Below are 26866 nucleotides of genomic sequence, written 5' to 3' on the forward strand. Positions count from 1 at the left end.
CTAGGGTTCATCCTAGGCCCTGCTCAATTGCTGCTTATGATCTGCCTCCCACAGCTTTAAATAACCTCTATACGCTGATGAAGACTCAATAATCTCCAGGCCAGTTCTCTCCTGTGGGATCCAGGCTGATAAAGCCCACTGCCTTGCTAAGCACCTCATCTTACAGTCATCATACAACTCGGTATGTCCCAAAGGGCGCTTGGTCTGCCCACCCCCACTCCTACCCCCCCAGTCTCAGCCTGTCCTGTCCCTCCTCCTGGCTGTCCTCCTTGACTCTGTAAATGGCACCTCTGTTCACCTGGTTGTTAGTGACCAGAAACCAAGTAATACTGCTGAATGCCTACTTCTCCCTCATCCCCCACATTGTCCATAGCCAAATCCAGTGGACTCTCCCTCTAACATACTTTTTTTTCCAGTTTTTAATTTTTTTAAAGTGTTGCAAGCAGATACTGTCCAATAGTTGTACAGCATTTATCCCAAAGACAGTGGTACCCTACCCCTCTCCACCACCATTCTCATTTGACACTATTCTAGTTGATTCTTTTGGTATTTACCTTCATGATTATAAATAACATACTTCCTTAAAAAACACTGGTTTTCCACTATGGAAGGGACTATCTTTCTTTGTCCTGCACTCATCTCCATTCTCCTCCTCTCTCTCTCTCTCTCTCTCTCTCTGTCTCTCACACACACACACACACACACACATTCACACAAACATCCATGATTTTGGATAGATATCCACTCTATGCTTATATTACTGTAACTACATAAATGCTATGCACAGCCAAACCATGTAGATTACTATACATTTTTCCTTTTCTGCACATTTTCCCTGTAATTAATAATTGTCTAGTTTTATTCATTGGTTAATTTTTTATGCACGTAATAAAAATTCACCCCCACACTCTTCTTCAATTGTCTTAATCTGCTCTGAAGATGTTCCTACATACTCCATATTCTGTCAGTCTTACTTTCTTAAAGGCTCATGCCTGGAATCTCTGACCGACTCCACAAGGTCGCTCTCCAGGCCTTGTGCCACGCTGTCACCCTAAGATTTCCTTCAGCATAATCTTCCATCACGTGCTGTTCTTCAGTTTCCTGTATTTCCTGCCTTCTACTCCTGGTTCACTAGCTGATTTTGTGAGAGAATAGCATCAATAGTGTCCTGAGAGAAAATACATACATGGGAGGTATAATCCGAGACCTAATATGCCTGAAAATATCTCCATTTACTCTTATACTTGATTGATAGTTTGATCAGGTACCAAATGCTGAGTTGGAAATCAATTTCCTGGAAAATATTCGGTAAGATTTCATTGTCTTCAATTCTTCCACTATTTTTGCTTTTGAAAAATCTGAAATATGTGTATTCCTGGTATTTTCATAAAACTGTAAATGTGTTTCCTCTTCTCTCTGGAAGCAGCTTTTTTCTTTGAGATAGTATTTAGAAATTTCACAGCGATGGCCTTAGTTTAAGTCCATTTTCATCCAAGTACAGGGTACTTGGTAGGCTGACAACCTAAAAATATGGGTTTTTCACTGTTAGGATATTTCTTAAATTGTATCTTCAATGATTTCCTCTTATTTTCTTATTCCCTCTTCCCGGAACTCTATAATTCAAATGTTCGATTCCAAAAATTGGCCCTCCAGTTTTCTTTCTATTGCTCCATTATTTTCTATTTTCTTTCTTCCTTTACTCTCTGGAAGATTTCCCTACCTAAACTTCCAAACCTTTAGTAATTTTAATTTTAAAAGTCTTACTTATTCCCTGAAAACTTTATTTTAAAGCACCATTTTCTTTTTCATCATTACAAAACATGCTTTTACCTTTCTGAGACCATTAAATATATATATATATAATACATATATTTGTGTGTGTGTGTGTGTGAATCCACCAAATTGTTTTCAGGAACTGACTTTCATATTAGACACTTTCCTCAGAAATCTGCTAATTCTGCTTCATAAGAGCCACGACTGAAAGCTGACCGGAAGCTCCCATTTGTGGGTGGGGCTAGTGCATTATAAGCTTTAGTACAGGATCTACTGCTGTTTCCTTTAGGGAAACTTTGATTTCAGTGCGTTCGTGCTTTTCCTCTTGGGATGTTCAATTTCCCCAGAAAAGATTTCTCATTTGCTGTCTGAGAGGTAAAGGTCTTGTTGCCAGTGTTCTGGAGCCAAATGGGAGAAGAAGCTTGGGGAAACATCAGCAACCGTACACGTAGGTTTATTTAATCCCCGTTTAAAAAGAGTACCTTTACCCTCAACTCTGTCTAATTTCCAGAATAAGAGGCCTTATCATTATTATTACTACTATTTCCAGAGAATAAATCCCCAGGCTTTTTCCGCTTGTGGGAGTGGCACATCCCTGCCATGTGTGGTAGGGGAGGGGATCCAGGGCTCTAATGCTTCCAAAGCACACCTCTGACCAAACCTCCTTATTTTACCTACCGTCACCTGGTCTCCATTTCCTCTTCCAAAGGTAACTAGCAGAGCTAATTTCTGAGTCTTTGGCAAGTCTACCGTGTAAACTAGTTTGGATAATAGCTTTCTCAAATGCTCCTTTACAATTCTGTTTTCTTGGATCCACTAAGGCATTTACCAATTGCCCGAGTCTTCTCCAGCTTCTAACAGTTTGTTGCTATTGTCTGGTTTCCCATTTCCCCCATATGCTTATGCCTTTAAAAAGTCCTTTACTATTGTTTTAATCAGGGTAGAAGCCAAGTTGGATGTCTGTCCTCACTCTACCAACTTTAAGGAGAAATCTTCCAGTACATACTTTTGCCCCCAGTATATATTTTAAATCTGTATAACTCTTTTCATTTCTACCTCCACCAACCTAGTGTAAGCCGTCATCCACTCTCACCTGGACTGCAGCAGGGCCTAAAGGTTTCTCTACCTCCTCCTCTTGTCCCCCTTCTAATCAATGACCTCGGTGGTATTCAGAGTGAGGTTTCGAAACCTAAAGCGATGACTTCCATTACACAGCAAATCAAATCCAAACTCCTTGCAGCAGCCCATCCAAAAGATGCTGCGGGCTGCAAGTTGCAGAAAACCCAACTCAAACCGCTTTAAAGGCTAACGAAATGCACTGACTCCCGTGAGTGGAAATCCAGAGACTGGGGAGGCTGCTCTGGCTGCTGACCGGCTCTGGTTGGATTTCCTGTGATTCTTCTGGACTTGACCCTCCTTTATGTAGCTACTCTGCCCTTCAGATGACAGCAGGATGATTGTGAGTCCCAGCTTTACATCTTCACAAGACGGTAGCCAGAGGAAGAGATGGAGAATTGCTTCTAGGACTCTCTCAGAGAATGAGAAGCAACTTCCCCAGAAGCCCAGAGAAACACATGCATGGCACATAGATAGGGATAGACATTTTAATAAAATCAAAGGGTAATAAGCGTGGAAACGAATAGTGGGTAGGGGCAGTAGGCTAGAACATGGCCCTCAAAGGATATCTACATCAAGTCCCTGTAACCTGCGAATGTCACTATCTTATTTAGAAAAAGGGTCCTTGTGGAGGTGATTAAGTAAAGGATCTTGAAATGAAGAGAGAATCCTGGATCGTTCAGGAAGTCCCTAAATACCATCACCAGTATCCTCATAAGTAAGAGGCACAGGGGGCTGGGACACACAGTGAAGAAGGCAACGTGAAGAAGAAAGAGAGCAGGATGCAACCAGGACCCAGCAATGCCAGAAGCCACCAGGAGCTGTCAGAGGCAAGGAGCAGACTCTCCCCTAGCATCTCCAGACAAAGACACCTTTAGTTCCGATTTCTGGCCACCAGAACTGTGACAGAATAAATTTCTGTTGTTAAGCCTTCACGATTATGGCAGTTTGTCTCAGCAGCCCCGGGCAATGAATACGGTAGGCAACCTACCAATCCATTACAGTCCGTACTTTCCCAAACTCATCACGCAGCTCTCCGCCCTTCCCTCTCTCAACTTGAGCACGTGCCTCCTTGCAATCACTCACCCATCCTGTCTCAGGGGCACATGCTGCGACCACTGTCTCAACAGTCCTTACTCCAAACTCCCTCTCCTTCTACTTAAAAGCTACTTCCTCCATGAGGCCTTGCATGTCCCACCAATTTAAATTGGATCTTTTCTTCCATTCTCTCCCATTGCACCCTGCTCATTTCTTTTCTGCATACCTGTTACATTAGTTTACAGTTTATGGCTATCTCGATTATTAGCTCCCTAAGTCAGGGACTGTGTCTCATGAGTCAACCACAGTGTATCCAGTATCTCTGACAGAATCCAGCCCATTAGAGGGGTCCCGTGTTTCACATTAGAGACCTCACACTTGAAAAATACCATGGGAAAAACAAATAAATGAGTTAATGGTTAATTATATGCTCAAAGCAAAATGTTCTGCTTCAAAGTCATCATTGCCTATATATAAAGGAGAAGCAATTTAATGTTCTCAGAATTCCTTGATTTTTCCAGGTCTCACATTTGATAGCTATGATTTAAGCTTTTCCAGCCCTTGTGAGTACTGATAACTAAGTGGGGTGGGTACTTTAAGCAGATTCTGAACACAGTGGGAAAATAAACTAAAAAAAAAGTGATAGCTTCAAATTCCTATTTATAAGTTTATAAAGAGCAAAATTTAAATGTATTTCACAAAACTTATTAAAACAGGAAGGAAGATATTTCAATTTTTATGCAGACACAAGCAAAACCACATAGTTTATATACTCAATTAGAAACTAGTGCTATACGACTCGATATACAATCATAAAGTCTCCAACAGACTGTTATTTATAGCCAATAAAGAAAAAAAAGGAACAAGTGACCCTATATTATAATGCAGAGCAGTTTTTTTTTCCTTTTTTGCTTTCTATAAACATAAACCTTTGTACAGAATAAAATGCAGCAACTTACCCAAGCAAACTATAAATATTCTTCTTATAAAATTGAGAGAAATATTGCTAAGGTCTTTGATTTCCAATGAATATTTTTTTATCCCATAAATTGAAGTCAGTTTACTTCTTTTGCATTTAGGACAAAAACGTATGGATAATTTTTAAAATTAGTGATGGAAATAAGATATAGTAGAAAAAGGGGAAGAACCTATAGAATGCTATAGGTTTGAGACACAGGTGTTCCATGACTGGTTAATTAAGTAACTTCACTGAGTCCTTTAACCTACCTATCCTCAATCTTTTCCGCTATAAACTGAAGATGGTAATAACCACGACACAGAGTTGCTGACAGAAGAGATAATAAACTACATGTGAAACGGCTTCACAAGCTATGAGGTATAATATGAAGATAGACTGCTGTTAATTATCTTAGGAAGAGATAAACTATACCTTGAAAGTAAATTGAACCAAGTTCTGCTCTGTCTATTCCTGTTTCCTCTGAATGAGTGCTGCAAGTTAAACGCTACTTAGAAAATCCAAGGAATGTCTGATTTATGCAGTGGTCAAATGAGTATTAAGATTTTAGTTTATGACACAACTTGTTTCAGTAAATGCTTATTAAACTACAACCGCAGGAACATTAGCCCAGTTTTTTTTTTAAACACAGCTCTGCAAAAAGATGCAAAGGGGCACGGAGGCTTAACCTTAGACACAACTTCTGTGCCCCCAGGACTGTCCAAAAAAAGAAGCAGACTGTGAGTAGCCTTAAAAATCCGGGAGGCAAACTTTAAGAAACTGATGAACACCTATGACAAAAACAGAAACAGAGGATAAGTCAGCAAAGGAGCAAAAGCCTATGTCATTACTACAATGATACCCTAACTCACAGCAAAAAAAGGTAAAACAAATGCTGCTACATAGACAGAACTATAATAAAAAGTTGATAGGTTTTATTGGTTGATATGATTGTGGCATGATTGAGTTTTAGATAAAACTAGGAAACCCACATTGGTGAAAAAAGACATCTGATTTCATGAACCGTATCTTCAGATTTACCTAAAAACTGCCTGAAGGCCACATCATTGGTGATCTAAGCAAAAAGGACAGTCTGAGGGGAATCAACAGCTAGCAAATCTGAGAGCAGAAACATAACCCAGAAAGGAAGGGATGGGTGCAAAGAGTAAGTGAAACCATGACACTCAAATACTTAATTTACAATGGATTTTCTTTTAAGATTTTTTTTTTTATGTGGACCACTTTTTAAAAAAATATCTTTCTTGGAATATAATTGCTTTACAATGGTGTGTTACTTTCTGCTGTATAACAAAGTGAATCATATATACGTATACATTTATCCCCATATCTCCTCCCTCTTATGTCTCCCTCCCAACCTCCCTATCGTACCCCTCTAGGTGGACACAAAGCACCGAGCTGATCTCCCTGTGCTATGCGACTGCTTCCACCAGCTATCTATTTTATATTTGGTAGTGTATATATGTCCATGCCACTCTCTCACTTCGTCCCAGCTTACCCTTCCCCCTCCCCGTGTCCTCAAGTCCATTCTCTAGGTCTGCGTCTTTATTCCTGTCCTGCCCCTAGGTTCTTCAGAACCCTTTTTGTTTTTTTTGATTGCATACATATGTGTTAGCATATGGTATTTGTTTCTCTTTCTGACTTACTTCACTCTGTATGACAGTCTCTAGGTCAATCCACCTCACTACAAATAATTCAATTTCTTTTCTTTTTAAGGCAGAGTAATATTACATTGCATATATGGGCCACATCTTCTTTATCCATTCATCTGTCGATGGACACTTAGATTGCTTCCATGTCCTGGCTATTGAAAATAGATCTGCAATGAACATTGTGGTACATGACTCTTTTTGAATTATAGTTTTCTCAGGGTATACGCCCAGTAGTGGGATTGCTGGGTCATATGGTAGTTCTATTTTTACTTTTATAACGACCTTCCATACTGTTCTCCATAGTGGCTGTATCAATTTACATTCCCACCAACAGTGCAAGAGGGTCCCATTTTCTCCACACCCTCTCCAGCATTTAGTTTGTAGATTTTTTAATGATGGCCATTCTGACCGGTGTGAGGTGATACCTCATTGTAGTTTTGATTTGCATTTCTCTAATGATTAGTGATGATGAGCATCCTTTCATGTGTTTGTTGGCAATCTGTATACCTTCTTTGGAGAAATGTCTATTTATGTCTTTGCCAATTAGTGGATTGGGTTGTTTGTTTTTTGATATTGAGCTGCATGATCTGCTTGTATATTTTGGAGATTAATCCTTTGTCCGTTGATTCGTTTGCAAATATTTTCTCCCATTCTGAGGGTTGTCTTTTTGTCTTGTTTATGGTTTCCTTTGCTGGGCAAAAGCTTTTAAGCTTCATTAGGTCCCATTTGTTTATTTTTGTTTTTATTTCCATTTCTCTAGGAGGTGGGTCAAAAGGATCTTGCTGTGATTTATGTCACTGAGTGTTCTGCCTATGTTTTCCTCTAAGAGTTTTATAGTGTCTGGCCTTACATTTAAGTCTTTAATCCATTATGAGTTTATTTTTGTGTATAGTGTTAGGGAGTGTTCTAATTTCATTCTTTGACATGTAGCTGTCCAGTTTTCCCAGCACCACTTACTGAAGTGCTGTCTTTTCTCCAATGTAGATTCTTGCCTCCTTTATCAAAAGTAAGGTGACCATATGTGTGATATGACAATTGCTACTTCAGCTTTCTTTTGATTTCCATTTGCATGGAATATCTTTTTCCATCCCCTCACTTTCAGTCTGTATGTGTCCCTAGGTGTGAAGTGGGTCTCTTGTAGACAGCATATATACGAGTCTTAATTTTGTATCCATTCAGCCAGTCTCTGTCTTTTGGTTGGAGCATTTAATCCATTTACATTTAGGGTAATTATCGATATGTATGTTCCTATTAACATTTTCTTAATTGTTTTGGGTTTGTTATTGTAGCTCTTTTCCTTCTCTTGTGTTTCCCACCTAGAGAAGTTCCTTTAGCATTTGTTGTAAAGCTGGTTTGGTGGTGATGAATTCTCTTAGCTTTTGCTTGTCTGGGAAGGTTTTAATTTCTCCGCTGAATCTGAATGAGATCCTTACTGAGTAGAGTATTCTTGGTTGTAGGTTTTTCTCCTTCATCACATTAAATATATCCTGCCACTCCTTTCTGGCTTGCAGAGTTTCTGCTGAAAGATCAGCTGTTAACCTTATGGGGATTCCCCTGTATGTTATTTGTTGCTTTTCCCTGGCTGCTTTTAATATTTTTTCTTTGTATTTAATTTTTGATAGTTTGAGTAATATGCGTCTTGGCGTGTTTCTCCTTGGATTTATCCTGTATGGGTCTCTCTGAGCTTCCTGGACTTGATTGACTATTCCCTTTCCCATATAAGGGAAGTTTTGAACTATAAGCTCTTCAAATATTTTCTCAGTCCCTTTCTTTTCCTCTTTTTCTTCTGGGACCCCTATAATTCGAATGTTGGTGTGTTTAATGTTGTCCCAGAGGTCTCTGAGACTGTCCTCAATTCTTTTCATTCTTTTTTCTTTATTCTCCTCTGTGGTAGTTATTTCCACTCTTTTATCTTCCAGGTCACTTATCCGTTCTTCTGCTTCAGTTATTCTGCTATTGATCCCTTCTAGAGTATTTTTAATTTCATTTATTATGTTGTTCATCATTGTTTATTTGCTCTTCAGTTCTTCTATGTCCTAGTTAAACGTTTCTTGTATTTTCTCCATTCTAGTTCCAAGATTTTGGATCATCTTTACTATCATTACTCTGAATTCTTTTTCAGGTAGACTGCCTATTTCCTCTTCATTTGTTTGGTCTGGTGGGTTTTTACTTTGCCCCTTCATCGTCTGTGTATTTCTCTGTCTTCTCATTTTGCTTAACTTACTGCATTTGGGGGTCTCCTTTTCACCAGCTGCAGGTTCGTAGTTCCCATTGTTTTTGGTGTCTGCCCCCAGCACGTAAGGTCAGTCAGTGGGTTATGTAGGCTTCTTGGTGGAGGGGACTGGTGCCTGTGTTCTGGTGGATGAGGCTGGATCTTGCCTTTCTGGTGGGTAGGGCCGCATCCGGTGGTGTGTTTTGGGATTTCTGTGAACTTATTATGATTCCTGGCAGCCTCTCAGCGAATGGGTGGGGTTGTTTTCCTGTCTTGCTAGTTGTTTGGTATGGGGTGTCCAGCACTGTAGCTTGCGGGTCGTTGAGTGGAGCTGGGTCTTAGCATTGAGATGGAGATCTCTGGGAGAGCTTTCGCCATTTGATATTATGTGGGGCCGGGAGGTCTCTGGTGGACCAATATCCTGGACTTGGCTCTCCCACCTCAGAGGCTCAGGCCTGACACCCGGCCGGAGCAGCAAGACCGTGTCAGCCACACATCTCAGAAGAAAAGGGAGGACAAAAAAAGAATGAAAGAAAAATAAATAAATAAATAAATAAAATAAAGTTATTAAAATAGAAAATAAAAACAATATATTAAAAATAAAATTTAAAAAGTAATAAACAAAAAAGAATGAAAGAATAGAGCAACCAAACCAATAAATAAATCCACCAATGATAACAAGCACTAAAAACTATACTAAAAAAAGATGGGCTTCCCTGGTGGCGCAGTGGTTGAGAATCTGCCTGCCGATGCAGGGGACACGGGTTCGAGTCCTGGTCTGGGAAGATCCCACATGCTGCGGAGCAACTGGGCCCGTGAGCCACAATTACTGAGCCTGCGCGTCTGGAGCCTGTGCTCCGCAACAAGAGAGGCCGCGACGGTGAGAGGCCCGCGCACCGCGATGAAGAGTGGCCCCCACTTGCCGCAACTGGAGAAAGCCCTCACACAGAAACGAAGACCCAACACTGCCAAAAATAAATAAATAAATAAAAATTAAAAAAAACAAAAACAAAAACAAAAAACAACTCACATTATAAAAAAAAAAAAAAAAAAAAAAATGGACAGAAAGAACCCTAGGACAAATGGTAAAAGCAAAGCTATACAGACAAAATCACACAGAGAAGCATATACATACACACTCACAAAAAAGAGAAAAAGGAAAAAATATATATATATGTTAAAAAAAAAGGAAGAGAGCAACCAAATCAATAAACAAATCTATCAATGATAATAAACTGTAATTACTAAACTAAGATAAACAAAACCAGAAACAAATTAGATGCAGAAAGCAAACCCCATGTCTACAGTTGCTCCCAAAGTCTACTGCCTCAATTTTGGGATGAATCATTGTCTATTCAGGTGTTCCACAGGTGCAGGGTACATCAGGTTGATTGTGGAGATTTAATCCGCTGCTCCTGAGGCTGCTGGGAGAGATTTCCCTTTCTCTTCTTTGTTTGCACAGCTCCCGGGGTTCAGCTTTGGATTTGGCCCCGCCTCTGCGTGTAGGTCGCCTGAGGGTGTCTGTTCTTCACTCAGACAGGACAGGGTTAAAGGAGCTGCTGATCTGGGGGCTCTGGCTCACTCAGGCTAGGGGAGGGAGGGGTACAGAATGCAGGGTGAGCCTGCGGTGGCAAAGGCTGGTGTGATGTTGCACCAGCCTGAGGCGCGCCGTGCGTTCTCCTGGGGAAGTTGTCCCTGGATCACGGGACCCTGGCAGTGGCGGGCTGCACAGGCTCATGGGGTGGGGTGAGGTGTGGAGAGTGACCTGTGCTCGCACACAGGCTTCTTGGTGGCGGCAGCAGCAGCCTTAGCACATCATGCTGGTCTCTGGTGTCCGTGCTGATTGCCGTGGCTCAAGCCTCTCTCTGGAGCTTGTTTAAGTGGTGCTCTGAATCCCCTCTCCTCGCGCACCCCGAAACAGTGGTCTCTTGCCTCTTAGGCAGGTCCAGACCTTTTCCCGGACTCCCTGCCGGCTAGCTGTGGCGCACTAGCCCCTTCAGGCTGTGTTCACGCCGCCAACCCCAGTCCTCTCCCTGGGATCCGACCTCCGAAGCCCGAGACTCAGCTCCCAGCCCCCACCTGCCCCAGCGGGTGAGCAGACAGCCTCTCAGGCTGGTGAGTGCTGGTCGGCACCAATCCTCTGTGCAGGAATCTCTCCACTTTGCCCTCTGCACGCCTGTGGCTGCGCTCTCCTCCGTGGCTCCGAAGCTTCCCCCCCACCCACCCCCCTTTTCCACCAGTGAAGGGGCTTCCTAGTGTGTGGAAATGTTTCCTCCTTCACAGCTCCCTCCCACTGGTGCAGGTGCAGCCCCTATTCTTTTGTCTCTGTTTTTTCTTTTTTCTTTTGCCCCACCCAGGTACGTGGGGAGTTTCTTGCCTTTTGGGAAGTCTGAGGTCTTCTGCCAGTGTTCAGTAGATGTTCTGTAGGAGTTGTTCCACATGTAGATGTATTTCTGATGTATTTGTGGGGAGGAAGGTGATCTCCACATCTTACTCCTCCGCCACCTTGAAGTTCCCCGCTATGTGGACCATTTTTAAAGTCTTTATTGAATTTGTTACAACAGTGCTTCTGTTTTATGTTTCATATTTTTGGCTGCAAGGCATGTGGGATCTTAGCTCCCCGACCGGGGATTGAACCTGCACCCCCTGCATTGGAAGGCAAAGTCTTAACCACTAGACCACCAGGGAAGTCCCTACAATGGATTTTCTATAATTAAAATAGGAAGAAAAATCCATGATACCTGCTAATAAGCTCATCGGTCAGCAGGAAGCCGTGGCCATTGGAAGGGCAGTTAGTGACACCACAAAATGAGGCCCTGCTGCCTAGTACATGGGGGTGCTTCAGGAATATCATTACAGTGTCAGTAAGAGAGAGCTGCTGCTTGGGAAGGTTTTATACACAGAAAAATTTGATCAAAAGACAGAAGATGGTATTTAAGCATATAGGGGTATATGAAGTATAACTTGTCATTTACTTTCATTCTCTTATTTTCAATTCAGAAAATACTTCATTTTGCTCCTGGAATGAGCTCAGCATTATATCAGGAATAGTAGAGAAAATAGGATATGGCCCTTCCTCAGGACAGCATACGATACCTGATATTATGCTAATAAGCACTTCATTTGCATCTACTCATTGAATATTCCCAACAGCCCTATGAGGTAATCACATTTACTGTCTCCATTTTATAGATGTGGAACTCAATATCAGTTATCTAAGGCCAGCGCTAGTAAATAAATTTTGGGCATGCTAACCTAAGCTGTTAATCTCTGTGATAAAAACATTTGACAGGTTTAATAAAACATTAAAAAAATTCAAGCCATACTAGATAAGCTAAAATAATATAGCATATGGCAAACTGAAAAGTGAATTATGTAGACAACAATCACTACAGAAGTTCAGAAGAGGAGCCCATTTCAGGATCAAATTGATAAGAAAGAATTTATGAGTGAAGTAAGATTTGAGCCATGTTTTGAGGTATTTATTTGGGTGGGGTGTGCAAGTCAGTCTCAATGGTTTCCCAGATGTTGTTTACTTTGGGGATCACAGCATCGTTTCAGAATCACATGAAAAGGATGAGCGCCCTCCTAGGAAAAAAAGCACATGCTCCTACACACAAAACTGTGCACGCGATTTTAAATTGTACACCTTATACCTCAGGGCTGCAGAAGAAACTCAAGTATTTAACAAAACAATACAAGAACCTTCACTACCTGGACCTTCTCATCACGTTAGGCACATGTCTTCCAAAGCTCCACTCCTTTCCAACTGAATCCCCCAGACTGCAGCAGTTCCAGGGCTCTCCAAGCTTCCCCCTGCCTCAGTGCCTCTCGTCAAGCAGCTGGCATACCTCCCCCAAGTTATCTTTCAGAGGGCCCTCCTAAATCTTGCCCATCTTTCCAGGTTAGTTCAAGGCACTGGAAAGCCTCAAATATGAAAAACAGTGATCAACTGAGATGGGGAAATCAAGACCAGAAGAAAATAGAGGCAAAGCAGGGAACAAGGAAAATATAAAAGTTTTACACATTATTGTATATAAAACAAGAACTGGGGGCTATGAAAAGGAACAATCAAGAGAACAGGAACTCATAGAAACGAAAACTATTTCAGCAGAAATAAAAATTCAATAGAATGGTTAAAAGAAAAAGTTGAGGAAATCTCCCAGGAAAAAGAAAAAGAAAAAGAATAAACAGTACAAGAAAAAAAGATAAGAAATCTAGAGGATCAGACCAAGAACTGTTCTAGAAAAAGGATACAGAGAAGATAAAAGGCAGAAATATATGAGAAAAACTATTCAAAAATTTTTCAGAACTGAAAGATGAAATCCCAAATTCAAAGACCCACCAAGGACTCAAGAAAAAGACCCACGCTGAGGTACACCATCCTGTAATTACGAAACAATGGAAACAGGAGAGAGCCTAAGTGCTTCTGCGGGTGTGCGAGGTTGAGGGATAGATCACGCTGAAGGAATTACAATCAGAATTACACTGGAAATCTGATTAGAAACAGTGGAATCCAGAAGTTGGTAGAAAAATGTTTTAAATTATACGGAAAAAATGATTTACAACCAGAAAATCTATCCTAATCCACCAATAAAGTTTAAAGTTGGAATAAAATATTTTAAGCAAACAAATATTTTTAAAGTTTACATCCCAGGAATCCATTCTAAGTGAGCTCGTAAACAATGTGCATCACCTAAATGAAGTTATAAACTAAGGAAAGGAATATATGAGATCTAGGGACTCAGAGACACAGCACAAAAAAGCAGCAAAGGGAATTCCCAGGGTGGTGATTAAAAGAAGTCCATGGAGTAAATCTGATCAGAGACACAGGAAGCTCAGCCCAGATGAGAACAGGAAGATAAAGGGCTCCAGAAGGTGTATCTTAAAATAAATAAAAGATGGAACTGATAAATGACTTCATTTGTTTGGCCATACTGAGAGGATGTTTACAACCCTGTCAAAGTATCTGAAGGAAGCATCAATTATAGGTATGCAAAAAACTAAGCAAGTGGAAAAAAAAAATCCTAAGGAAAAAAAAAGCTGTAAAAAAAAAGGAAATGAAACCATTGTATATTAGATGTGTTGGTGTTAAAAATTACATATTTATAATAATATAAATATGCAGTAACATATTTATAATAATATAAATATGCAGTAACATATAATAATACAAATGCGTCATGGCATGTTTATAATAATACAAATACGTCTTGGCATGTTTATAATAATACAAATACATCTTGGCATGTTTATAACAATACAAATGCGTCATGGCATGTTTATAATAATACAGATACGTCATGGCATGTTTATAATAATAAAAATACATCATGACATATTTATAATAATATAAATATGTAATATTTATTTAACCAAAACTTATGACAAAACTATGACTGAGGAGTATGATTGGAAGAGAGCAGCCACAATAAGACATAAATTTTTGTCTTCTATGATAAAAAGTGAACAGATGAAAAAGAAAATAACCTGAGATATAGCAGCATAAGCCTTTTGTTTAAAAGCACAGGTTTAAGTGGGGGCAGAACAGGAGTACACACCTGGCCACGGTGGTCTCGGGTGGGACAGAGGGCTAGCTCTTTGTCATTATAATATGGAATAGTACGTATTTTAAAAATACATTCACAGGTTTCCACTTCTGGAAAGTGGACTTGTGTACCTCTCATCCTCTCACTAAGTACTAAAAACCCTAGGCATTATATTTAAAACAAACCCAAGAAGACTGACAGGTGGACAGGCTATGAATCTTACGACCACAGGAAGGACTAGGTGGTGAGTTCTCCGGTTTTCTTTTCCTTTTTTTCTGTAATTACTTAGTTTTTTTTTGTTTGTTTTGTTTTTTTTTTAATTGAAGTATAGTTCATTTACAATGTTGTGTTAGTTTCAAGTGTACAAAAGTGATTCAGTTATACATACATATACATGTACATATACATATATATATATTCCTTCTCAGATTCTTTTCCCTTGTAGGTTATTACAAAATACTGAGTATAGCTCCCTGTGCTGTACAGTAGTTCCTTATCGGTTATTTTATATACAGTAATGTGTATATGTCAATCCCAAACTCCTAATTTATCCCTCCCCACCTTTCCCCTTTGGTAACCATAAGCTTGCTTTCCATGTTTGTGGGTCTGTTTCTGTTTTGTAAATAAGTTCATTTGCACCATTTTTTTTAGATTCCACATATAAGTGATATCATATGATATTTGTCTTTCTCTGTCTGACTTACTTCACTTAGTATGACAATCTCTAGGTCTATCCATGTTGCTGCAAATGGCATTATTCCATTCTTTTTTATGGCTGAGTAATTTCCATTGTGTATATATACCACATCTTCTTTATCCATTCATCTGCCGATGGTCATTTAGGTTGTTTTCATGTCTTGGCTATTGTAAGCAGAGCTGCTATGAATACTGGGGTGCACGTATCTTTTTGCGTTATGGTTTTCTCCAGATATATGCCCAGGAGTGGGACTGAGAGGGTGTGGAGAAAAGCGGGAATGTAAATTGGTGCAGCCACTATGGAAAACAGTATGGAGGTTCCTCAAAAAACAAAAAATAGATCTGGTTTCCTTTTTGTCTCGTTTATCCCACATTTGGAACGAAAAAAGCCAACAACCCAGAAATGCCAATGGGTACAGACAAAAACAACAACGACAACAATAAAAGTCTGCTCTCCTAGCCAAAGGACAGAAAAGGGGCAGCCTAGCAAGATGGAGAGCTTTTACAGATAACCTCCCTAAAGCTGCCAAACCCCACAGGAAAAGACTGTGGCCCAGCCCCCTATGGGAGCAAAGGCCACGTGAGGAGCCTAGACCCCACCTGCACCAGCTACACTGAGACCCCCAAACCCACCCCACCAAGCACCGCATGGAGCCCTGAGGACACGGAGCGAGGACAGCCTGGCACTGGCCCAGAGACTGGATTCTGATGGAGGATAAATTGGAGTCAGGAGCCCCTGCACGGTGAAACGTGTGCTGCGGTGAATTCATGGGAAGCGTATTTAATCAGCCAAAGGAAAGGGAGACGGAGGCAGGGGACGAGGGAAGCTTCTCCAGGGAGCTGATCCTCAAGCCCCGTCTGGAAAGCCGGGTGGAACTGGCTGGACAGCAGAAGGGCCTGGCAGGTCCTGCAGCACAGAGGGCGGGGACAGAACAGCAAGCCCTCGGACAACCACAGACACGTCCGCCTGACCAGGTGAAGAAGGTTTAGGATGGAATGGAGACAGGTAAGGCCAAAGAGGCTGGATGAGGCCGTAGGAAAGAGCCCCACGGGCTGCGATGAGGAATGTGCCTCCTCACGCATCCAGCGGGGCCACCGCCGGATTCCCAGCCGTGAGGCGGGGGGATCAGACGAGGGTCAGACGAGTCAGGACTCTGGCAGGAAGGGATGAGCATCAGGGAGCCGGCAGCAGGTGGGAAGAGGACTCTGTAGGTGACACCTGCAGACATCTGGGTCAGTCCTCCGGATCTGAGGACCGTGAGGAGAGAGAAGGGAGCGAGCAAGCACAGCCACGTGCCGTGCGCGTTCGAGGGGCTAGTGTGCACAGCACCGCTCACTAGTTTTCTCAGCCTCGGCTTTCCTATCTCTCAAATGGAAACAAGAATGGCAACCACACGTACCTCACAGAGTTACCGTATAAAAATGGGAAGCACAGCTTATTACATCCTGTTGCTGCTGTATCAAACCACCACAAACTTAGTGGCTTAAAAGAACATACATTTATCCCGTTACAGTTCTGGGGGTCAGAAGTCTGAAGGGGTCTCACTGGGCCCAAGGGAAGAGGCTGGCAGGCCTGCGGTCTTCGCGGAGCCCACTCCCCTGCCTTCGCCAGCCTGCACTTCTTGGCTCTCGGCCCCTTCCTCCACCTCTACAGCAAGAGGCATGGCATCTTCAAAACTCTCTCTGATTTGGACACTGACTCTCCTGCCACCCCGTTCCACTTACAGTCACCCTTGTGGGTGCTGGGCCCAGGTGGGTAATCCAGGAAAACCACATCCCAGGGGCAGCTGATAAGCAACCTGAAATGCCACCCACCTGCTGTCATGTAAGGTGACATATTCACAAGCTCCAGGGATTAGGATGTGGACATCTCTGGGGGACCATTATTCTGCTTACCATACGTACAAAAGATTCTAATTTAATGTCTGTTTGATAATCAGTATTTTTTTTTCAATTTCACAACTAGTATGTCCAAGAGTTGTTTTATGGTTTAAAAAAATAAGAAATCTGAAGAATATGTGTTCTAAGTAACTCATTATTATGTCTCTAAGATTTAGCACTGTATGCTAAATATCTAAAAAGCTCAATGGTAACTATAGGTTTTGATATTTAACTTACTATAATCATTCCCATCTCTTTAAAACAAATGAAAATTTAAGACAAAGATACCACTGCAAAATCTAAATAGAACTATAAGCATTCTAGTGTTAAACTTCCATGATAGTAGAAATAGGTGGCCATGCAATGCTAGGATTAGCTCATGCTGTTTCTAATCATAGAAATAAACACATTTTGAAGTCTGGAAGTATAGGAAAGGTCAGTTTGTCAGTCAAACAAAGGGCATTAAATAACTCAAAGGGAAACCTTCCTGACCCCAAGCAAGTACCCAGAGGAATGAGGAAGGTGCCACACTGGAGCCTGTAAGTAGAAGACAGTTCAACCCAAGTTAAGTCACCATTGCATCCCAGGACCCCTAGAACAGGCCCAGTGCAGACCCCTGGAACCCATCTGGTTTCAAGACATATATCTTCCATGCCTGTCAAATGTCACACTATAGATTATACCTTCAAGTCCTACCTAATGGTTATCCTAAAAATGTAATACAGACATGGAACTAAGATAACAATTCCTAAAAAATTTGTTATTAAATAAACATAATATAAAGTTCCTTAAAAAGAAAAGCACAAAAATAAATAGGATTTATCCAAATCTAAAAAAATCACAAATCATATATTTTTCCCTAAACTTATTAATAATTTCAACCAAGCTAATATCAGAGAATTACTCAAAATAATTTCTAAGATATCTCATTTCAATCTCCTATTTCTTGAACACATGTGTGTATATATATATATATATATATATATATATATATATATATATATATATGTATATACAGCTCTAATATAACTGATATTCACCATGATGACCTCAAGATTTTGAAAGATACCAAGTTCTTATTGGTATCATTAAAGAAAGACTAAGTTATGGTCAGAATAATTTTACTACTGAATGTGTTGAGAACATGTTGTTGAATATTTATATTTTATTTAAAACCTGACTGTACATGAATTATAGATACATGAAATCCCTCAGTCAGAATATTAAAGTATTCATACCACACCTTTTCCTATCACATTGCACAAACATAGGTTCACTTTAATGAAATCAATAGCAGGGCTCACGGTTTTAACCAGTATAATTTAATTAAACACTTCCAATCTCTGGGAACAAGGTTTTTCAAAAGAAGTACTTTTTTCCCCTAAACTGGATATTTTGTTTTAATAACTCAAGAATAGTATCAATAAAAAATATAATAGTAGGAGCTATCCTATATTTCATGTCAGAATATATTCTTTCTTGAGATTTTGTTTATTATTCAAGGAAAGCTAAAAAAACACAGAAAAGCATTTATGAAGAGTAACTGTTAAGTCAATTTTTCTACTAAAGAAGTTTTGTGAACATATCTGGAACAAGATGAAAATGGTAATAATAATAATGATGGTAGTAATAACGACAAAAGTTTGAATGATTTAGTCTAAGATGCTTTTGCTGGGGAGAAGAAAAATCCCCAGAGATAAAGTCATTAAAACTTATTTATGAACCATCACCCTAACTGTGAATGCAGTGAGCAATTTTATGATGCTGCTTTCTCTAAATGGCAACAATGACCTCTCCAAGAAAAGTAGAGGTTAACTGCAAGCAGAGAACAGCTTAACCTTCCCAGACAGACACAGGACTAAGATAACAATTAGATACTGGCTAAACAACAGAGCCGCTCATTCACTCGTTCTTCCACTGCTGACCAACTATTCAACAATGGCTTGTACCATGATAAATGGTATGAAAATACACTTCAGACCCACGTGTACCATCACAAGTTTCTTCTATACATACAGTTCCCAACTCCACTCTTGTGTAGGCCAATCCTTCAGTGAGAGAAAGACTAGACTGAAAAAATATTTGCATCATCTGGTAACTGATAAGGAATATGAATGCTAGTATCTGGAAGGCTCCAAGTCACACAAAACCTGTTTAAAGTAGTTTTAAAAGAAGAAAGCAAACATATGCAAAAAAAACAGATTTAGGAATATTAAGTATTTGAGGTATTTATTGATGGCTGAGAAGCTGATTATATATCTCAGATAGATACCATGGAAAATCTGATATTTAATTCCTGATTGACCATATTAGGTAAAAAAAAAAATTTCAGTTTCCTAGACAGAAAATTCAGTATCTTTCAAAATGCCAAAAGCTTAATTGTAAAGTTTTCTATAATACTGATCAAATCATACCTTAATAGAGAAGGGAAGAAGAGATGGATGTGCAACAAATTAGCTTATTAGTTCAATTTTGTCAGAGCTTTGAAAATTCAGGTAAAGCCGATATTGTACAAAAACTCTGAGCATTAGATAATGACGCTGGGAACAAACACGAGACAGAGAGGTATCAGAAAAAACAAGGTCCAACAACCTTGTGAAACTTTACCCAGTGAAATGTAGTAAATAAGTTAAATGGACCTTTTAGCCTCCTCTGATATTTTTAGTAGTCAATTAAAAAAGATTAAAATATGAAGGCATTTACAACCATCCCAAAGGATCAGACAGTGAAGGAGATAGAAAGTAATACCAAAAAGAAACTCTCCATTATGTCTCAAGAGCCAAACAACAAAACAACTTCAGGTTACTTCAATGTCACCTGTAAGAAAAGAATCCCCGAGTCAACTTTTCTAAGCCATGTTAAGTAAATAAGAAAAACAAAAACCAAAGCAATGCCATATAGTATCTGTTCCTCAGCCAATGTATTCAATTAACCCACATCTGCGGTGGGTCCATGGGGTATTATGCCACTTACAAGGGAAATTCTAACAGAAGAGAAAAACAGTCTTTGACCTCCAGGCATCTGCTAGTCAATGCCAGAAAAAGAACAAACTCAATACAGTACAGGTAATCCATCCTGAGGAATTTAATGGTCATAGACGTTACAGATTGGAAAACCATAAGTACAAGTGGTGTTTTGAAAAGCATTGAGACTTTTTGAGCAATAGGAAGTAACTGTAGGCAGGGGAAAACAAAAGAGAAGTATCCAGGGCTTCCTTGGTGGCGCAGTGGTTGAGAATCCGCCGGCCAATGCAGGGGACACGGGTTCGATCCCTGGTGTGGGAAGATCCCACATGCTGCGGAGCAACTAAGCCCGTGTGCCACAACTACTGAGCCTGCGCTCTAGAGCCCATGAGCCACAACTACTGAGCTTGCGCTCTAGAGCCCGTGAGCCACAACTACTGAGCCCGCGTGCCACAACTACTGAAGCCCAAGTGCCTAGAGCCCGTGCTCCACAATGAGAGAAGCCACGGCAATGAGAAGCCCGTGCACTGCAACGAAGAGTAGCCCCCGCTCGCCGCAACTAGAGAAAGCCCGCGTGCAGCAACGAAGACCCAACACAGCCAAGGATAAATAAATAAATAATTTTTTTTTTTTTTTAAAAAGAGAAGTATCCAGGGCTTCCCTGGTGGCGCAGTGGTTGAGAATCTGCCTGCCAATGCAGGGGACACGGGTTCGAGCCCTGGTCTGGGAAGATCCCACATGCCGCGGAGCAACTAAGCCCGTGAGCCACAACTACTGAGCCTGCGTGTCTGGAGCCTGTGCTTCGCAACAAGAGAGGCCACGATAGTGAGAGGCCCGCGCACCGCGATGAAGAGTGGTCCCCGCTCGCCGCAACTGGAGAAAGCCCTCGCACAGAAACGAAGACCCAACACAGCCATAAATAAATAAATAAATAAATATAAAAAAAAACTCCAAGGAGACCCAGTCCTAGAGGAGCCTCCACAATTAAAAAAAAAATAATAAATAAAGGGACTCTCCTTTGAGATTAGTAAAAAGAGAAGTATCCAAAGATACCAATAAGAAACACAGGGAAGGTAACTCCAAGTGGAGAAGCATAAGCTTGAAAGCATAGGCATCTATGGAGAGAACAAAGCTGTGGCATCAGAGGCCACAGCTGGGTCGTGAGGACCCAAGCAGATGTTGCTGGGTCAGAACTCCAGATGGCTGCAACACAAGGTCCAACTGGAGACTGAGCCACGAGGCCAAGGGACCACAACAGGCACTACCCAGTGGGCGTACTCACCCAAACTACTGACGTGGTATTTCATACACAGAAAAGATGTATTACTTACCCGATTGATATGGCTGTTCCTTAAAATAACCTGTAGCAGGGTCTTCTCAAATTCTTCCAGCTTCTTGGAACACTTTTTAAGAATATGATTAGATAAGTTACAATCACTGATCAGTCTAGCTAAAGTATCCACAGCTTTGATCCAAAAGCTTGAACAAGGAAGTTTGGGTTCTCGGTAAAAAGTGATCAAGCCATCCAGCAACTGAAAAACAGAATCGGATACTGTGGAAGAGGCGTTTTCAAAGTGGCTTAAGTCAGCTTTCAGACTCTCTGACTCGGTCAAGGTCTTCAGCCCAAGCAGATGTTGCAAGAACTGCATGTGAGAAGACAGAGGCTTTTCCAGAGGAGCACAAGGTCTGTTCACAATGGGCAGTGGTGGGAAGGGGGTGGAGACGCAGCTCTCCCCAGAATGCTCGGTCATCTCTGAAGGTTCAGTTCTCTGATCGTTTGATAAACCGCACCCAGAATCTTCCAGCAGAGTCGAAGTGTTTTCAGAACTTCTAGGTTCCTGAGCCTGCAACTGGGAAGATGGACCTCCTGAAAGAGAAAGGAACAGAAGTGTTATCTTTCTGTATCTAATATTTCTTTTTTTTTTTTTTTTTGCTGCACCACACAGCATGTGGGATCTTAGTTCCCCAACCAGGGATCGAACCTGCGTCCCCTGCTTTGGAAGCACAGTCTTAACCATTGGGCCACCAGGGAAGTCCCTAACATTTCTTCATATAAAAACTAGACATTGATTTTTCTAACTTAAAATACTAAATGAAGCATGAAATATGCATTAAACATTTGAAAAGCAGTAGTATAAAAATTGATAGAGGAGAAACTGTGAATGAAATCGCTTAGACTGACTGCAGACAAGGTCTTTATCTGGTAGAAAGCACAGATGATTCACCCATGTTTTGTCAAGTCACTATCTCCCAGTCAAGGCCATGCTTGAAAGATACAGAGGAGAGACCACGAAACCTTAAGGAGGTCACTGTCTGGTATAGATTCCAACAGGTACCTGCAAAACAACAGGTGTATGTAAGATAGAGATATGCTCAGGGCACTATGAAAACAGGAGGAACACTGAACAGCCCACCCCAGTTAGATCAGTGTCTCCTGGAAGAAGTGATGGTAGAACTAATTTATAACACATAAGCAAGAATTCCAAGTTAAAAAGTTGGGGGAATGGAGGAAGAGAAGAGAATTCCATCTACCAAAGGGTATGCATAAAAGCACAACTTAAGAAGGAAAAGAAAAGTACTGTATATATAAGGACCCACCAGTAGTTTCATGTTCCTCTTACAGAAAATATAAGGCAAGATATTAAGTTGGAGAAATACGTAGAGGCTGGTCACAAAAGATCTTAAAAGAGATATTAAGGACCTCAGAATTTATATGTAGAGCATAGAGTGAGTGTAGTTTGGAAAAATTATCTATATACCCACACACATACCTAATATACAAAAATAAATATATAAACAATGTATATATGTATGTGTACTTATTTATAATTATTCAAGTATATCTATCTATATCTATGTATATATATATGTGTGTGTGTGTGTATGTCACGGATCCTTGAAACTATATATATAGCCACCAGAATTTTCTGACATCAGCTGAGACATACTGCAGTTAAGGCTTAACTTAGTAACTTTAGGTCATTCTGTGACAGAGATGCCATCGTAAACACAAAAAGGCTGTTGTTTGTAAAATGATTATCAGTAAAACGTACACACAACATTCTCACTGAATGTTCTACAGCACATGCATGTATCTATGCAACCACGTTGGAGAAATACTGATGTCAGCAGTGGAAGCAGGAATAGGACAATAAACAGTATAACGTAGGAAAGTGAAATGGTCGTATTTTCATTTCACAGACCACTCTATGGGCTTTGCGAAGGGCACACTGGAGAAGGACCCAATGAGACACTGAAAGATTAGTTCAGAGTCACCTCTATCAGTCCTGATATCAAGTGATGAGAGAAATGAAACAAGCAGTTACAGTGGAAGACTGGAAAGGAAACACAAAGGGAAGCCAGCTGACTGACTGACAGGCATTAGAGTAGAGTGGGAATAAATGCATCCCGTGATTCTGAATTAGGTGACCGGGTGGACGACGGTGCTACCCACTGATCAGTAAAAATACAAACAGAAAAATGGCTTTGGAGAAACAAAGAGAAGCTAGTCTTGGTCATGTAAACTTGGAAGCAACCAGAGGAAATCTAGGTGAAGATATTCACCTGGAAATTGGCCACCATGAGCCAAAGGATGGGGAAAAGGTCTAGACTGAAACTACATTTTAGGAGTCATCAGTGTGCAGGAGGGATCTGGAAGGATGAAAGTGGTAATGACCACTCGGGGAGAGGATGAGCAGTGACCAGAGCGGAGGCTCCAAGAGGGACCCTGAGAAGCATCAACCTGAGGGCTGAGTAGAGAAAAGACAATCATCAGGGAGACAGAGAAGGAACAATTAAAGAGGTACAAGAAGAATAAAAACAACAGTGTCATGAACGGCTAGGGAATAGTTTCAAGGAGAATTACACGCAGGAGGGAAGTCCAATAAAATAAAGAGCTAAAAAAACATGTCGGAACTACCAGCTAGAAAATCACCAGCGATCGTGTCCAAAGCAGCTTCGGTCAGTCGGGGTGGTGGGCAGAAGCCACAGTGAGCGGACCGAAGAGTGATGGGGAAAGTCACAAAGATGGTGAAGAGGGGCGAAGGCTTCTGAGGACCTGGATCGGGACAGCTTAACACAGAGAGTAACTGCAGGCAAACATGGCCGGACACGCTGGGAGAAACACGAGCAATTATAGATTATGAAGAAAAAAGCTGGAGGCAGGAGAGAAAATAGGTGGGGCATGACTCGGGAGCAGGCGGAAGGAGACGGAGTCAAGGACCGGTGGATGGGTTGCACTTACTGATGAGTTTCTTCCCCCCCCAGGCTGAAGGAAATAGGATGAGGATGTACAGGGATGTAAAAATACCCCTGGCACATAGGAGGTTAAAGGAGATCTCACCCAACAGTCTTTTTTTAAATTTTTTTTAAGCTGGAGATGGGGGACACTAGTTGAACAGGACATAAGAACAATGGCAAAAGCAGCATCCTCTCCCTGCCCCACCATAAATTGGAAATCTATCTAATTTACTGCTCTTTTTTCCTTCAGTAAAATGAGAAGCTGATGAGGCAGAATCAGAGGATTAAGCTTTAATTTAGCGTGCATTCATTTAACAAGTGTCTACTATGACCACTACAAATGTGCAAATATGTGCTTGGGAATTATCACTACAGTATCTGTACTCCAAATTAGGGAGGTGATGCAGCAAATTCCCAAATGTGGTGGTACCCAGAGCAGTGGACCGTCAGCAACAAGTTTAACGACATGTGGCTATTTCTATATTAAAACAGGCAGACAACATGTTCATTGTAAGCCAACAGACACTTTCTTTTTCTTAGGAGCAAGGAAAAACACTTGAAATAACTTCTCAAGACATCCATCTCACTCTGCACACAAGTAAAACAGGGGGTACTACAGTAATTATTCAGGTAGATTACATATTTCTTTCACAAAATTCAAAAAGGTTCTCCACTAAGAAAATGAACATAAGTTTAAATATTTTATTAACCTACTCAATTTTCCAGCAAAGTAAGCTGAACTTCACAGGTGATGATTTCAGGGAAGACTCATAAAATGAATTCTCCCAACAACTAAGTTGGGAAGCAAAAGCTGCTTTCTTGTTTCCGCTTCTCACTCACTCCTCACTGGTGTGCCTTTGGGCAAGTAATAATCATGCCATCTCATCTCCAGGTGCTCACAGGTGCAAATTTGAAGGGAGTAGTTCTAACCACGCATGGGCTCTGGTGATAGGAATACACAAAACCAAGTACCACTCTTCCTCTCTGGTTTGTTTCTGTGTCCTCAGAAACGAGTGATAAGGCCATACGCTGAGGATGACAATGTGGAGACCACATGCAGAGCAGCCTCTCAGCGCCCTAAAGGAGCTCAGGGCTCCACAGGAGAGGACCACAAGGAGGTGTTACACAATGAGGCTCACAGTATCGAAGTCATGCTACCAAATCAAAGAAAAGAATCTATATTCACATTTCACTTTACAAAGTAGCTCCAGGGAATAATTCAGTTGTTCAGAGGAGCCCTGGAAAGTATGCTGTTATCCCTAATTTACCAAAAAGGACATAAACACAGGCTCAACTTGATGAAGAGGTCTGAGAAAAGCCACACAGTGAGCAAGGAAAACCAAGCCTCCTGTTTCAAGGCCTTCCAACCACGGCAAAGAGGCCTGTGTGTTTCCATACCAGCTTCTGTACATTTCCACTATGGCATACATCAATTTCTTTTTTAATAGATTTATTTATTTATGTATTTTTGGCTGCATTGGGTCTTCCTTCGTTGCTGCATGCGGGCTTTCTCTAGTTGTGGTGAGCGGGGGCTACTCTTCGTTGCGGTGCGCGGGCTTCTCATTGCGGTGGCTTCTCTTGTTGTGGAGCACAGGCTCTGGGCACGCGGGCTTCAGTAGTTGTGGCACACGGGCTCAGTAGTTGTGGCTCGCGGGCTCTAGAACACAGGCTCAGTAGTTGTGGCGCATGGGCTTAGTTGCTCTGTGGCAGGTGGGATCTTCCCGGACCAGGGCTCGAACCCGTGTCTCCTGCATTGGCAGGCGGATTCTTAACCACTGTGCCACCAGGGAAGTCCCCATCAATTTCTATATGTTATCCACTTGTTTCTGAGCTCCTGAATGGCAGAAGTCCTGTCTCCTGTCATCTTTGTGGTCCCCTCACTGAGTAATGTCATCATCTGTAGAAGACACCTTATCAGGGGAAACGCTTAGGGCAACAACCTGCTGCTGGCTGAGACAGACCTCCTCTCACCCCTCAATATTCACGGTGCACCACGATCTTACACCAAACCGCGACAAGTACATACACAGATAAGAGAAATCAAACAGAATAGATAGAAAGGCAGACAGAAAGAATATGGTTATTCCAATAATAACTGATAATGTCTCAGAGTACTTGCTAACAAAAAGCCAATAATTTACTTTTTATAGTATCTACTACTTCTGGTAACCAATAACCAATTAATTTCCTCTTCTATTTGTCCTCAGTGATGAAACTGTGTAGAATGCAAACAGCATTAGCACTGGAAACCAACACTTTCAGGTTGGAAACCCCTCACTGCCTACTAAATAAAGTAAATAATAGTGGGCAAATGTTCCTATTGTATATATTCTTATAAAATGGAAAAGACAAACAGGGGGAAAAAGCTTTCCTAGAGAGGATTAAACATTTTCAGTGATACTGAATATATTAACAGGTTATAATCTTGCAATAGTCATAAATGAAATATTTATTCATAAAACTAGATTTTTAAATATCCACCCTTATTTCGGTAACACAGAGCATGGAAACAGAAAAGATCCCTGTCTCTTTAAATGAATCTTACATAATAACCACAATCAGATTTCACTCATTTGCTTGGATGACTTTTCTCAACATAAATCACAAAGCATGGCTAACGAAGCATCATACCCAAAGGAGAGGAGAGAAAATGAAGCCATGCTCCTGCAACTTTTTGTAATTCCTGTTGTTCCAGGAGGGATTAAAAGGTAAAGCAGAAGTCAAATGATGCTTCTTTCTTAACTTCTTATTGGGCTGAAGGGACTGAGGACTGT

At 41.0% G+C, this 26866-nt stretch overlaps 1 protein-coding gene across 1 annotated transcript in view; it reads right to left on the bottom strand.

Annotated features, from left to right (window-relative positions):
• Nucleotides 1-26866, bottom strand: part of MEI4 (meiotic double-stranded break formation protein 4) — a 238118-nt gene that overhangs the window by 139275 nt on the left and 71977 nt on the right. Inside the window, exon 3 of the mRNA XM_036871740.1 lies at nt 21185-21720. Within this exon, the coding sequence (XP_036727635.1) occupies nt 21185-21720 (536 nt within the window). The remainder of the gene's footprint in view (nt 1-21184; nt 21721-26866) is intronic.

Source organism: Balaenoptera musculus, chromosome 12 (assembly GCF_009873245.2).
Source record: "Balaenoptera musculus isolate JJ_BM4_2016_0621 chromosome 12, mBalMus1.pri.v3, whole genome shotgun sequence".
Classification (NCBI taxonomy): domain Eukaryota; kingdom Metazoa; phylum Chordata; class Mammalia; order Artiodactyla; family Balaenopteridae; genus Balaenoptera; species Balaenoptera musculus.